Below are 16109 nucleotides of genomic sequence, written 5' to 3'. Positions count from 1 at the left end.
TGTCAATGGGGATCAAATTCTCCTAAACGATGTGGCCAACTTGGCCATGGTTGTTACAGTCTCAATGTTTTTAGTTATTTGATAATCGAGTTGTTGTTATGGAAATAACTTTATTTATATTAATTTTTTTGTAATTGGTTATTAAAGAAATTTCAGTTAAATTTATTTGGATAGCTTGAGAATCAGAAGATTGTCAAGGATGACCCTATTTTGATTGATTTCCAGGATTGAATGTAAGGTAAAATCCTATAAAAGGTTATCTCCGAGAAGGGAGCTAGCATTATTTTCTATCTGACTATGGATATGTTCATCTCCTTTACCATTAATGCAAGGCTCAACAACTTGATGGCTCATTTTATGAATTACTGTGTAATTTGTAGGTTGTGAGTTTTCCCTGAGCTTCCTACTAACCAGGAAGTGCCATCTTGTTTGGAAGGGGTTGTTGTGACTATACAAAATAGCATAACTATTTGTTTCATTCGCTTGTGTGTTGTGAGTTAGATTTTTGGAATTGAAATCAATTGTTGTTATTAATTTTTGTATGATTAGCATATTGTTGTTACACATGATATTTTGCAGGAGTTCTTGAATATAGGTCCTTCGTACTTAATTGTAACCATCATAGGTATTTAATGAATTGTATTGTTATTATTGTTACTTCATGCTCCTACAGATTTCTATGGTTTATTACTATTATAGAATGTTTATTAAGTTGTTGTCACAGAGATTTCATGTCATGAGTTGGATGAGACTGCGCGCTGCTCCCCCGCGCCCTGCTGCTGCTGCGACCGTCTGAGCCCTCTGCGCGCCTGTGCCTGGCAGCGCTGCTGCTGGGCCGCCCTCCCCTTCTGCTCGCCCCCCCTTTCACCCTGGGGCCTCCTGCCCGTTTCCTTAAGGGCCTGCGGCCCTTCCCCCTCTCAGGCTTTCGCTGGAGCGCCCCCTGCGCTTCTGACCTACCCTGCAATGGATCCGCCAACCCAAGAACAGGAAGATCTTGAGAAGATGTTTGCCTCTCTCACCAAAGAGAATAACTCAGAGAAGATTCGCCCAACAGCCTCAAAGTTTATTAAGAAGCTTGATGAAATTCCGGAAGTTCCGCTCCCTCCCGCCCTCCCGAGGAGAGCTGCAGTTGCCCTGGCAGATCGTGGTCTGGTTGGACAGTTCACCGGACTTTGGCCCTCCCCCCGCACAGTCCAACGCTGGGTGGAAAGAAACTGGAACTCAATGGTCCAAGGAAAGATAGCAATAAGGTTCTGCGGAAGGGGATTTTTCACATTCCTCTTCGAAACGGTGGAAGACCGTAATCTCATCTTCAGGAACGGCCCATACTTCATGGACACAAGAGGCCTTTATCTCAATAGATGGACCCCCGACTTTGACCCCGAGATGGACGTTCCCAGTGCTGTCCCGGTCTGGGTCCGTCTCCCCCATCTGCCTCTCCACTGCTGGGGAGATGAATCGGTGAGAGCTATAGGAAATGCTGTGGGGAAATATATCGATAGATCGGAACCAAAGGAGAACATGCATGCATGTGCTCGGATCTGTGTTGAAGTGGATCTGGGGAAAGGATTACCGGAAGCGATCAAACTCAAGGTAGATCAGTGGACGCATATACAGCAAGTGGACTATGAGCAGCTGCCATTCAAGTGCAAGGTATGTCATGAATATGGGCATTTTGCTAATAGGTGTAGTAAAAATAAGCCTACAGACTCTGATAATGTTGAAGCCCCGGAAGAAACTTGGGAAAAAGTCAAGAAGAAGAAGTCAAACCCTCCCCATGGAACCACCTCAAAACCCCCTAATGAAACCCCAACCCCAGCCTCCCATCCCTCCGGATCTGGCCCCTCTTTCCCCTCTTCCTCCAACCCTTTTGAATCCCTTGCGTCAGAGGATCCCCCATCCCCCCCTCCCTCTCCGAGAGGCCCCATAGCAACACCTCCCTCTCCCCCCCCGACCTCCCCTCCCCCAACTGTTGAAAGAATCCTAACAAGGAACAAGACAAAGGAAAATATCACATCCACCGATCCACCCAGAAAAGTAGGAAGGAAGTCAAACAAAGAGATAAGGGATGAGAACGCTGCAAAGGAAATGGCCACAGGAACCCAGCAGCCAATGGACACATATCTAGACAAGACCAAAGGGAGCGGGGAGAAGATGAAGGAGAAAAGTGGAACACACAATAAATCAAGTAAATGATGAATCTGGTCTCTTGGAACTGTAGGGGGATGGGCTCCTCCCTAAAATCTAATGCAGTCCGCGACCTTCTCAAATCAGAACACCCAGACTTTCTACTACTTCAGGAGACCAAAATCACTGATCAGGATTTTCAAAACAATGTGAATAGAAGCAGAAGTTATGAGGGAATAGGACTGAGTGCAGTAGGGGCCTCAGGTGGAATAGGAACAATTTGGGACAAAAGTAAATGGAAACTAAAAGACAGCAGGCAGAACAAATGGTGGATAAGAACAGATATGCAAAACATATCCAAGACTGAAGAATACACAATATATAATGTATACGCCCCCCCCCATTACAGAGATAAAGCTTCTTGCTGGGAGTCAATCACAACAGATTTAATGAATGTCCAGGACAGAAATATCTTCCTGGGGGGAGACCTGAATCTAATCAGGAATGCGGAAGAGAAGATGGGAGGAAATTTCTTTGCAGACCCCTCAAGGGATGCATTAGAAAGCATCATCCAAACTCACAGGCTGGTTGATATCCCTCCTCAGAACGGGCGTTTTACATGGTCGAACAAGAGAACTGGTAAAAACAACATCAAAGAGAGGCTGGATCGTATATTGGTTCAAGAAAGAATCTCGGCCAACTTTACAAGGATCCAAAGCACTATTATTCAAGGCTATATATCAGACCATAAACCAGTGGCACTGCATCTGGTCAAAGGGGAAAATATGGGACCGATACCCTTTAAGTATAATAGAGCATGGGAAAACAGTGAAGACTTCCGGAACCTGGTAAGGGAGAAATGGGCAACAGAAATCATAGGTTCCCCGCACTACATATGGGAAACAAAGATCAAAATTCTCAGGACAGCCATCAAGCAATGGGCGAGAAATTTCGCAACAGAGAAAGAGAAAAAGAAAATCGACCTCCAAATGAAACTAGCAGAGTGGAATCAAGAAAAAGAGAAGGGCCAAGACACAGAAGAGGACCTAAGGAAAGAAAATGATTTGTACATGGAGCTGTACAAACAGAATCGAGCGGAAGAGGAAGAGCAAAGGCAAAAATCGAGGTGCCTTTGGCTCAAATCAGGTGACAAGAACACCTCTTTCTTTCATAACAGTATCAAATTGAGGAGAGCAGTGAACAATATTGGGAAAATAGCAGTGGAGGGCAGAGTTCTAACAGAGCAAAGGGAGATCAAGGAAGCAGCGACTCGACATTTTCAAAATCTCCTATCTGCTGACCCCCAATACATGGAAAATCCGGATTTCCTAAATATAATAGAGAATAAAATCACAGATGAACAAAACGCAGAATTAGAAAAGGAGATCACGAAGGAAGAGATAGAATGGTCTATCCATAGCATGCCAATGGATAAGGCCCCAGGCCCTGATGGATTTACAGCTGCCTTTTATAAAACCCATTGGGAGGTCATTAAGAAAGATTATATTAGAATGGCAAAAAATTTCTTTGCAAAATGCAAACTGGGCAGCAGCATTAAGTCATCTCATTTAGCTCTTATCCCCAAAGACCCAAATCCTCAATCTTTTGACAGATTCCGCCCTATTTCACTGTGTAATGTTTCCTACAAAATTATCTCCAAGATCTTGGCGCACAGGCTAAAAAAAATCCTTCCCTCCCTCATATCCGAGAACCAAGGAGGTTTTGTTCCTAGGCGACATATAACGGACAATGTCATTCTCATTCAGGAGGCAATTCACAGCAGTTTATTCAGAAATGAGAAGGGTATGATCATCAAGCTGGACATGGCGAACGCCTTTGACCGGGTAAACCACTCTTTCCTTCAGGCAGCATTAATGAAATTTGGCATCTCAGAGTTCTTTATTAGCAGGGTCATGGAATGCATCTCCCACATCTGGACAGCTCCCCTCATCAACGGAAGGCCCTGCACTGCTTTCAAGAGTTCAAGAGGTTTGAGGCAGGGATGCCCTCTGTCACCCTTTCTCTACATTATTATGGCTGAAACCCTCAGCTTACATTTGGAGAACAAGCGCAAAACAAAAGAAATAACAGGGGTGGACATAGTCCGTGGATCTAAGGGAATCAACCACTCCCTGTTCGCAGATGACACTCTGCTAATAGGGGGAGCCTCCAGCATTATGGCTCGTAGGTTCAAAAAAATCCTGGATCTCTTCCTTCAAGCCTCAGGAGGCAAACTAAACAACAATAAGTGTATGATATACACTTGGAACGTCCCAAGAAACATAACTCAGAGAATCTCTATAATTATGGAAATCCCTGCCCAAGGGAATTGGTCCCATTTCATGTACTTAGGGCTTCCATTAGCCAAGGAAACAATCAAATCTGAGATCTGGGCGAAACTAATTGAGAAATTGAGAGGGAAACTACAGAGTTGGGGAGTATATTGGCTCAACCTAGCAGGTAGAACCATTCTCATAAAGGCCATTCTATCAGCCCTCCCAATCTACCAATTTGCTACCACTCTCGCCCCGGCAGGAATACACAAGCAGATGGAGCTGATTATTAGAAGTTTCCTGTGGCAAGGAGGAAAGCAAGATACAAAAAAGTTCAGTTTGGTGAAGTGGGACAAGGTCACTCTTCCCCTGGAAAAAGGAGGGCTCGGAATCAGAATACCAAGGCTAGCAAACATGGCTATGGGCTATAAATTGGTATGGAGAATTCTCAATGAGAAAGGGACCTGGTGGACAGAGGTCATCAAGAGGAAGTACCTAAATGGGAACAAAAGCAACATCCTCTCTGAAAACATCATTGAAAGACAGTGTACCCCCGTTTGGAAGCTGATTAAAAAGACCCTCCCTCATTTCAAATCTTGCATATCAAGGGCCCCGGGTAATGGCAAGGAAATCAACATTTGGGAGGACAGGATAATGGGCAAGGAGGAAAGGGTAACGCTCATTAACTACAAGCCATTGCAAAGGTGGATGTCAGAGGCAAAGATCAAAACTCTTTATGATATCTCCCTTTGGGATCAAAATTGCTGGACAGGTTGGAGACCTCTCCCCCTCCCTGATGATCTTAAGAATCTCTGGGTCGAGCTAAAGACTTCGCTTATAGGCTCTGCCCCCACAAACAGAAAGGAGGAAGACAAATTTGTTTGGGACCCTAATGGGGGTAATTATACGGTCAAGGAGGGCTACAAAGTTTTGCAAAACGCCTCAACAATTAACAATTGGCCTCTTCAGAAAGCAATATGGAGAACTGAGTGTCTGCCAAAGGTTAAGCTCTTTAATTGGACCCTTCTGCATGGTAAAATCCTTACTGCTGAAAATCTCAGGAAGAAAGGCATTCATGGCCCATCAATGTGCTGCATGTGTAAGGAAGCAGAGGAAAGCATAACCCACCTCTTCATGGAATGCTCCTTTGCAAGAGCTTGCTGGAAGCTCATCACTAACCCCCTAAGCATCAGCGAACCTCCCAACCAGATCACTCTTCTACAGAAACACTGGGGTAATAGCTTCCCTCATTCCGGCAAATGTAAGGGTCTTGTCAAAAGGATATGGAACAGCATCCCAGCCAATCTTTGCTGGCAGATATGGATAGCCAGAAATAAGTGTATTTTCAAGAGCGAAAAGCCAAGTATCTCCAGCGTGCTAGCCAAAACGATGGCACTCATCACTGAGACCATTGAAGCAAATGGCATTAACCAGGCAGACCCGGATCTGACTGAGGCAAGAGTTAAAGAGTGGATCAGCAAATTCAAACTGGAAGGGAGAACTCAGAAGATAGAAAACACAGGGAGGAGGATCACGGACTGGAAACTAAGGGGGTCAAAGGAAGAAGTTAAGAGCTGGATTCAAAATCAAAACCGACCTACCCTTCACTTTGATGGGGCATCAAAGAACAACCCGGGCCAAGCGGGAGCAGGTGGAGTTATTAAAGACTGTCAAGGGAGAAACATAGTTACTTATGAATGGGGTATGGGCACCATGACAAACAATAAGGCAGAAGCATACAGCCTACTGCTGGGGACCTCCATTGCCAGGAATCTTGGCCTAAGAAATCTATTAATTCTTGGCGACTCTGCTATCATCATAGCAGCAGTGACCTCAGGGAAAGACTTCAAACAAGCAGCATTAAACAATATCAAAGGAAGGATAATGGAAAATATCAGGTATCTTGGCAGTGTCACCTTCAAGCACATCCTCAGAGCAAACAACGTGGAAGCAGATGAACAAGCGAACAAGGCTACAAGAAGGCAAACAGGTCAAGTTAAGGAGAATGACTCAGTTTATGAGAAAGACATCCCCTAAGCGGGACTCCCATATCGCCTCTCCCAAGAAACCCAGTCACCACAGGAATATTCTCCTCCGTATCTGGCCCTTACCCAAATCTCTTCTCTGCTCTATCGGGTACCACCGGAATTCTAATCGCCCTCATGACCTGACCACCATCATGGAATTATATCTCTTGGGGATTCTTTACATGACCAGCGCAGCCATTCTCAGGATATGGGATCATGTCTATCCCCTCCGCACGCTCCTTGCCAGTAGCCATATCAAATCTACAGACCTCTCCCCTCCCAAGAACAGACCCATTCAGAATCAATCCAGGCATATGCGGATCCTCCATGGTCTTATATATTGCAGTCGGGTCTCAAGTAAACGCACAGTTCTAGGCAAGACACCGCATCCCCATTGCGACTCCAGCAACAGAAGGCAACCAGCCGACGGCCTCATCTCTCACCGGGAAGCAAAGCTTCGCAGCGTGCTCTTGGTAACTACAATTTTATTCTCTGTTGGTTTATATTTGCTGACTCTTTTGCTCCTGGAATGCAGTAGTGTCACAGGTATATCCCCGAAGTTCACTCTCAGGCCTCTGAGCCAGTCGTTCCACTCTCTTTTGAGCCAGCACCTTCCCTCTTCAGGCCCGCTCATTGCTCCTCACGGGTCTCCCCAGCCTACAAGTTTCGTTTTGTTGTTTGCTGGAATGGCCGAACAGAAGAAGCCTTCAGCTGATCAGGCGCAACCCGGCAACCTTTTGGACAGCATTTTCAACAATAGGGACTGCACCATGTGCAAGACCCACACGATCATGATCAACAGCCTGACCAAGCAGCTGAAAGAGCTGCAAGATGATTATCATGCAGACAGGAACTCAAAGCGCAAAAAATTGGACAAAAGGAAGAATGAAATTGAATCACTGAAAGAGAGATGCAGCCACTTGGAGGCAGCCATGGAGCACATTCGATCCCTTGCCCAAAGTTACCAGGCGGAAGCTTCAACCAAGGCTAGTGTCAAGAATCCTGATGACTCTGTCACTCAACATTTCCCTTAAGGAATGCATTGTAAATTTAGATGGTTAGGAGGTTCCTTCGTAAGGCAATATAGCCGTCTTTGTTTTGCTCTCTGTTTAATTAAAAGAAGCAATGAGGAATATGGGCCTGCGAGCCCACTTTTGATCCTCAGCTTTCAGAAACACCTCCCGTATGTACTAAGAACTCTGTAATGCTGGTTTTATAATACATAAGTACCCAACTTTGTTAAAAAAAATAAAAAAAAAATAGTTGTTGTCACATATTGACGAGTATTTCTTCCTCTTACTTGATTCATGTTACTAATTATTGTTATAGGTTACTATTATGTAGTGTTGTTACAAGTAGCTAATATCGTTTAGTAATGATATCCTTTATTACTTCAAGCTCGACATTATTGATGTAGTTAAAATAGTAACATCTCAATTTTCTAACTGGCTCTATCACTTAGAATTGGTGAATGATTTCTAATTGATTTTGGTGCTAAAATATTTCATTTATGCAGCTGAAAATTCGATTGTGCTAACTACTGAGTGTCATTTCCTTTCTATAAATAATGGTTGAATATTGTTTCCATACTGTAAAGAGTAATTTACATTCCTATAACTAAGTGCAGAGTGTTTTCCTTTTCATGCAAGTGTTGTTTTCAACATTGAGGTTTTAATTCCAAAATGGAAAGAAGTGTTCTTTTAATTCCTACAATTACATTAAGCACTAGGATTTGATTGTGGGATGTGTGCTTTTTGTGGAATCATGATAGAAGAAAGTACATTAGGAAGTAGTTAATGTTAGTAATGATTGTTTCCCGAACATATTGTCCATAATAGCCTTGAAATACGAAGACATATCTTGATCAATAATTTATGTTAACTAGTTGTATTGTTTTTAATAGGATAATGAAATTTCCCAACATTTTTGCACTATTATCAAGGAGGTTATTAAACTAGACAAAAACATAGTTGGCATTGTTTTCTTATGCAAATTAAGGTATGTAGAATGCATGAATAAAGGACTAGAGAAGTGTGGTGATCCCAAAAATGCTAATTGTGCTAGAATAAGGGGACATGGAGGAATGAGAAATAAAGGCATAGGATTAGTGAAATTTATTGGGAAATAATTTCCAAAGTAGATGTAGAATCATCTACTCTGAGGGTGAACTCTCGGAAAATAGTATCTCATAAGTAATCCACTCTCAGAACAATTTCTTAGAGGATGGAGCCTTGGGTCATTTGTCTTGGGGGGGAACATTTTAGAGATGTAATTGCATGATCCATCTATCCCATTAGAAAGTTCAAGGATCTTTGAATCATTTGCATCAGCAGAAGGTTAATACCAAGAGTTTCTGGAAGGGTTGGGGGGTAGTGATGGACATTATTTGGAAGAGTCAGACCCAAGTATGAAAAAATAGTATCCTCTTGACAATTTTATTCCAAAATTAGGGAATCTTGCAAGGAAACTTTAAAAACCATCAGTAGACACTTCATAGCTAGGAAAACGTATTAGAGGATAGTGAGTTCTTGAAGTAGCTTTAAAAGAGGCCAATTTTTTGTGGAAAGCCCGGATGGTAGATGATACCATTACTACGTTCAAATTCTCCATCCAAAACCTTTCTAGACAAGCTTGTTGCTATCATGCTGCTAGTTTGGTTGGCATTGATGTAAACAAGTCACCATGCTTATGAATTAGAAGTAGGTGGTTGTAGAGGTGTTGTATAAGAGCTTGTGATGATGGTTTGATCTTTGTAGAGGAGTTTCAGGAGGATACAGAGGTTGGAAAATATTCGGAAGTGCTTGACAAGGTGATGTATAAATGTGGTAGAGTTTTGGGTAGAGCACCTATGACTTTACTTAAATTAGCACATCTTTAGAACAAAGCTAACTAGCATAGAGCAATGATTCAACATCTTTTCTTGGTGCTAATTTTTTCAATGCGGTTATCATCCCAGGGAGCCAGACTTATCCCTACGATGATTCTTATAAGTGAAGAAAATTAAAGGGCCATGGGTCAAACTATCAAATTTCCCAAGAAATTGATGTGATCAAGAGTGATCAAAGTCTATTTAATCTAGTCAACAAAATCCATCAAAAAATCAATGATTTTTCCTATAGTAATCATAAGGTGGAGAGCTTATAAATACCCAAGGACATATGTTAGATGGTGCATACTGGGAAGATTTGTTTCTTGACTCTAGCATTAGTGATATTCATATGATTTGATAAATGCTATCATTTGTTCTGAAATAGGTTTAAGGAATTGCAAATGACCATTCGCCTTGAACCAGCTAGTTTTGCAGTTATTCTCTATAGTCGAGTTAAGGATTTAACATGTTCTGATCCAAAGTGTTAGTGTTGTGTCCATAAGTGCCAAATTATTGCAGGATTGATTTGAACACTACACAAGGGCCCAGATGTAATTGAGCATTCAATGATCTCAAGGAAAAGAGTTCAGTGATATGATGGTTTGGTTTTGGTATAAAGCTCATATGTTGTCATGTTATGAATAAGAATTCTTTGGAAATATCATTATAGTTTTAGAGCAATTGAATATTATCGAACCCTTTATAGTTTTTATTGATCAAAATTTTCTAAGAATTTTAATTATTGGAGGTTCCATTAAATTGTTCAATGAATGTGCACCATATAACACTGATAATGGTTGTTATATATTCTTGTTGTGTGATGAACACTCCTTCGATTTATCTAGTGAAACTACGTGAGATGAAGGATCAGGTTGAGACTGATGTCCATTTTAGTATTGTTGGCAGAGGTTTACAGTAGAACCTTGTATAACCATTGTGACTTTCCTTTTTCCGAAGAGACCATCATGAGGATTTTTGTAGGGATTAGAAAAAATTATTTTTTGATCTTCGTGTTTATATAGATTGATGCTAGTGATCTGTCTCTATGACCTTGTAAGCTTGATTATTTGATTTGTTGCTATTATAATGGAGAAGGCCTTGTATTAAAAGATGTATGGAAATATTTTCATTCTAATGTACTTTTTGCAGGGGTTTGGGAGTTGTGTGTGAATGCATAGTATTGTTTTCAGTAAGAGATTGTTGTATGCATATATCAACACATTGTTCCCAATAGAAAGTTTTCGCCAGACATTATTTAGTGCTACCATTGAATCATGTCTTCTACATGTTAGCTAAGATATGTATTATACTGATGTTGTTCTTACGAGTCTTCAATGTGTTATGATTTGTTAGTTTCTCCACAGTGAAATGGTGGTTAAATATTTGATCATGTATATGAGTATACTACCCATAGCGTTTTATAGAGATATTGAAGTCAAATTTTTTGTTGATGTATAATCTTGGTGAACATATTGGTCATTGAATAAATTATTAGTTTTTGTATGAATGTGATCCAGGTGCCCTAGAAACGCTCAGAATTCAAAAGCGGCTCAGAAAAGACTCAAAAATCAAAATTTTGGGATTTTCTCCAAACCAGGACCAAATCGTAGTGTTCGTCATCTTGATTTGTACAACATGAATGAAACTAAAATCTGAGTTCGTGTGCCCAAGATATTTGTGGTCAACGTTTTGGTCAAACTAGGCGTAATGCCACCCATTAATGAGGCAATAGTTTGGAATTTCTCGTCACTCATATTATGGTCACTAGATTGGGGGAATTTGTCACCTCTTTAATTTTGATGGTGACCCTAAAAATTCAACATTTTTTTTCTAGCTTGTTTATGAAAAAATAAGAAATAATATTAAAAAGCAGGGCAGGCTACCAACCTCTCCACCCCAATAGATTCATTGTTTTTATTATATACTAATATGGGGGCGAGTTACCATGGGCAGATCTACCACCCAAAGGCCTACGACTATGCACCAAAAAATGACGTCATATAATATGTGTTGGAGTCTGTGGGATTCGAACCCACTCGGCTTGTTGGCCACCTACTCACATGCGAGCCCACTTGACCACCCTCCAAACAACACACAACAGTTCCAAAAATAACCGCAGACAAAATGCAACCAAATATACAACACACCACGAGAAACGAGTAGGCTACAGGTTGGAACCTAACCCACTCCCAATTGATTTACCTATTTTAACAATACGACAGGCGACAACCATTGGTGAATCTACCTGACATTTTATATAAACCCACATTATGCAATTCAACGGGATAGATGGAGGTAGAGAAAAACAATGTGCATGGAACCCAGCTCTGGAAGGGCACGCTTGTCGAGATCAGAATATTCCATGGGAATAGTCCCTAAAATATTCCACAAAATATTCCATAAAAAATTAGTGAGGAATTTAAACATTCCTTGGGGGAAAAAAATCATAATGACAGAATCATGTCAACTTTATACTGAAATGAACTAGAATTCCACTAGGAGTCTGATGGTCTGATTACTTCCTGCATCTGAGAAACATAATTTCAAGCAGTTAGTAGTGAGTAATCCTTGAGGAATCTGAAAGATTCCCTTGGAGTCTGATTTTTGATAGAGGTGAAATGATGCCCATTTTATCAGCAAAGATTTTCATTTTCATACTATCCCCATAAGTGGAGGTATATTATGCAGTGATGCTATGTCATTATTTTTATTTTCTGAGATGATGCTTTTGTTTTTTAGATCCTTGTTAACATTATGTTGAAGGATACTTGTATGCCACATCATGTGAGAATTTATTATCTTTTCATGCTGAGGGAGGGCCCATATGAGTGAGAGTTCTTATAAGAGAACGTATTATGGAGAGACATGCCACTTTAGTTGAGGGATTGTATCCTTGTAATGACAAAGACTGTACCATGCACTCATCGTCATCTTCCAAAATTTAATGAAGCAGCCTCCCCACACTTGACACCATCCTCGTAAACATAACCCACACTGGGTGAACTCCATTATCAACATATTTTGTGTTTTTTGAATTGATGAATGTCATTATGTTTCTCTTCTCATTAAAGTATGCACATGTGGTCTTTCATACTCTTTCACATGTAATTTTTTTAACATCACTGAAGTAAAAGATCTTGGTTAATTTCGATAACTGAAGATATCTAGATCAAGTTTGGTATCAAAGCAGTCTTCTCACTTATGTGAATTACGAGTGTGAATGAAAACCAGAGATTGAATGTGCAGCTAGAAAGATGGAGGATGACAAAGATCTCTACGAGGTCTTCTAGAGGATGGCTAACATGCTAGATTTAATGTATGCATATTATGAGGAGAAGATGTCAAGAGAGGAACGAGAGAAAGCAAGAGCAGAGGATGATGCTCCATCTACCCCCTCGAGTGAACAACCTTCTTCTTCATCATCTTCTCTTCACTCAAATGAGGCGATCAATCAGAGCCTTCAAGCAAAGAATGTTGAATTAAGGAGAATTCTACGAGAAGAAAAAGGGAGAGGTAGAGATTGCAACTTAAGTTATAAGACAATAAAGAGGCCTTGGAAAAATTGAAGCACAATGAAGGTTTAGCAAAGCCATCATCACCTCCTTCAGAACTGGTCACTGAGGTAAACAATGTTGATCATTCTTCAGTATCATTTTGATATGATGTTATTTCTGTTGGAAGCCTTGAGGTACCCATTTTAGGAACCAGCTTGAGACTCCTTACCAAGATGGGATACAATGAAGGAGAGTGCTTGAAGGTAGTAGAAGCTTCCAAGTCATTTTCGAAACCATCGAATAAAGAGGGTGATTGGGACACATCACAATCCTCTGATGATAGTGCAAATTGTAAAGGAAGAGCCAAGGCAAGCTCCTATCACCAGGGTTGCACTAGAGACAGTCAAGAGAGGTATAAAAAATCACATTATTCTAAATTTAATTTTTATTACAAGAATATTGTTAATAATGAGAAAAATTCATGGTGTATAATACCATGTAGTTTTTGTGATTTTCATAACCATGTGGTTATCAAGTTGTTGAAGCCCCAAAAATTGGGTCTACAACAAGGGGGATACCCACCCAGTTCAGACCTTAAAAGTAGCTCCTTTTCCGTTTGGGATGGTGGGTCCGACTGGGGATAATGGGACCAATTTCCCAATTTGTGTGTGTGTGCAGAGAATTGATATTTCCTTTTCTAATGATTTCTAAGTGAAATGCTTTTAATCTAAGTTTAATTTAAAACATGCAATTGTATTCTAATGAACAGAAATATTTAATTCTAAAACTAACCTGGGATTTAACTTTTCAATTATGCGATCTAAAATAATTTCTAACAGCAATTGGTAATAAAGATCATTCAATTGCTACGAGAAAAGAATTCGATAAAAATGAATTATTTCGTATAAAAAGTTAACTAAAACAATTGTGAGAAACATATCACATAATAAGTCATTCATACATCAAGCATAAATAAAATAGTCACCACCGCACAAAAGTTCCAAAGGATAACTCAAACATTCAAGCCTTGATATATAAATAATTGAACATAAATATCACTTTAACACATAAGCATAAAAAATTAAGAGATTACCATTGATAACAAGTTATACTCATGAGCTTCAGCAATATAGATTTATCTCTTCCTAATTCAACATCTACTAAGAGTACAAAAGTGCATTTCAGTAGTAGACATTAAACACAGATATCAATAAATCTCGTTCCATTCATTCATCAAAACCTGCTCCGAGGGTGTAGAAGTGCATGTTTTGAGGAAATGTTTTTGACAAATTTCAGGACCCCTCTCCAAATGCATGAGAGGGGTTAAAATACTACTAACTAACTACTAAAAACAGTTTATTACAAAAATATAGGAGGAGGTTTAAATAACTATCCTCATCTAAGGCAAAAATAAATCAAAACTAAAACTAAAACTGAATCTGGGAATTAACTATCTATGTATCTGTTCTCTGAGATTGCAAGTATTCAACATCTGCTTGAGGAGCGTCATTTGGCCGACCTCCAATTTTATTTGCCCTGTGAAAACAGAATCAACAAGTTTTGGCGCTATCTTCTTAGTTGAGCTCGTAAGGCATTTGAGAGTCATGCATTGACTGTGCGGTTTAACTAGGTACTTCCAGTAAGAATCCCAATTCAACTTGGTTAACTTCTTAATGGACTCTGCCCTTTCCTCAGCTTTTTGTGTCCAGCTTGTCTATAGTTGCTGTGCCTTTGGGAGGAATCACAGAGCGGTCTCTGATATGAGGTTTTCTCTGTGCAGGTTTTCATTGACACAGTCAATGACGTTGCTTGTTGTTGTAGATGCTTCCTCTACCGCCTGTTCTACCTTCCTAATCTGTGCATCCCACTCATGAAAGATCATTTCTTTGTGGGCTTCATTGATTCTGAGTGTGCTTGCCTTCCTTCCTTCTTCTGATTCCTACCAAGTGCTAGGTTTCAACCAAATCCACTTACCACCCAAGGATGTCTCCGATAAATACCTCCGGTTTTGGAGCATGGGTCTTGCCTTTAGCCTTTAGCGATTTTCCCCACGGTTTTCCTAGCTTACATGCGATAGAGCGCTCTCGAGCTTTCCTTCTTGAGGGGTTTTGCCCAGTGATGTGTGGAAACTCCCTCCTCTTCCCGATCCAGGCTTCCCAGGTACTAGTTTTGCCTCCTGCGAAGTTCTGGTAGATGATACATAAACCTTTAATATTATGGAGTGAATGACCCAATGAGGTCTTGGCTTCTAGACTTGAATTGTTTGTCTGTTATATCAGCACTATCCAGTACCCACTTAATCATGTCTGTGTATGGAAGAATCTTGGGCCTTGCCACTATCCAGTGCAAGAACAAACATACAAGTTCTATGATTGATGCCTTAGACGACCTGCGTGAGTCTAATGTTTCTTTAACCTCCATAACTCTAGGACTTTCTTCTTCAAGTAGACTGTACATGCCTTCCCAAGTAGTTATGCTGACATCTCTATTGTAGGTGGTGTCTGTCTATAAGGGTGCCATTTCTTTGTCCTCAGCAATCGGAGCTTTTCCCTTCTTTCGCATTATGCTCTGAACACTGCTGCATATATTATTATGCTTTCCGCTACTGCAAATTTACAAGTAAGGAAAAAATAATGGTAAGAGACAAGGTGACGAGAAAGCTCTTAATGCTGAAATCATATCAAATATATCACCCTTCATGAAAAAACCTTATGATCAGATTTAAACCTTATCTCATAAATGACCATCAAATAACCATTAAATTAACATTAATGCCCATAACTTGGTATTGGATTATGAGAAAAACTTTATCGAATGATGAGCCCTCCAGATCTACGATAAAGCGATTTTGCGATTTGCTTCGCAATATCGCTAATCCATTTCGTTAACAATCATTTATCACCTCATGTTTCTACGAGATGCGATTTGTGAGATGCCCGATCACATATCGCTGGGTCGGGATTTTTTTACCTTAGGTGATACTTTGCGGCATATGAAAGCTGTGATGCGCGATGGGTCTTTAAGGCGTGCGATCTCGCATCATGTTTTTGCAATTTCGAAAGTTTTCTTATATGCTGTCCTCCATTACCTTTTGCGATGCGATGTCTTTTTGTTAAGAGAACAATTTTATTTGGAACTTATCAGAAAACTTAAGTTCTTTTGGATTTTGAGGGTGTTTTCCTAAGTTTATGATAATATGTTTTATTCAAAGGGGAATATAAGTACTACTTTTTATTTTTCTAGAAGGGTCCCTATTTATTTAGTATTAGTAATAAAACTAAATAAAAAGGGCGGTTGTTGTTGGCCACAACAATTGGCA

At 40.3% G+C, this 16109-nt stretch overlaps 1 protein-coding gene across 1 annotated transcript; it reads left to right on the top strand.

Moving 5' to 3' along the window:
* The first annotated feature begins 963 nt into the window (after positions 1-963).
* Positions 964-6437, top strand: LOC149226268 (uncharacterized). Its single transcript, XM_089380156.1, has 2 exons — positions 964-1653; positions 2589-6437. The coding sequence occupies exons 1-2, from the start codon at positions 964-966 to the stop codon at positions 6435-6437; spliced, it is 4539 nt and encodes a 1512-aa protein (XP_089236282.1).
* Positions 6438-16109: the final 9672 nt, after the last annotated feature.

Source organism: Pinus tabuliformis, chromosome J (assembly GCF_031772625.1).
Source record: "Pinus tabuliformis cultivar Carrire ecotype Pingquan chromosome J, CPIR1, whole genome shotgun sequence".
NCBI classification, from domain to species: domain Eukaryota; kingdom Viridiplantae; phylum Streptophyta; class Pinopsida; order Pinales; family Pinaceae; genus Pinus; species Pinus tabuliformis.
Note: the sequence above shows the minus strand (reverse complement) of the source record. Positions and strands in the feature narration are given on the sequence as shown.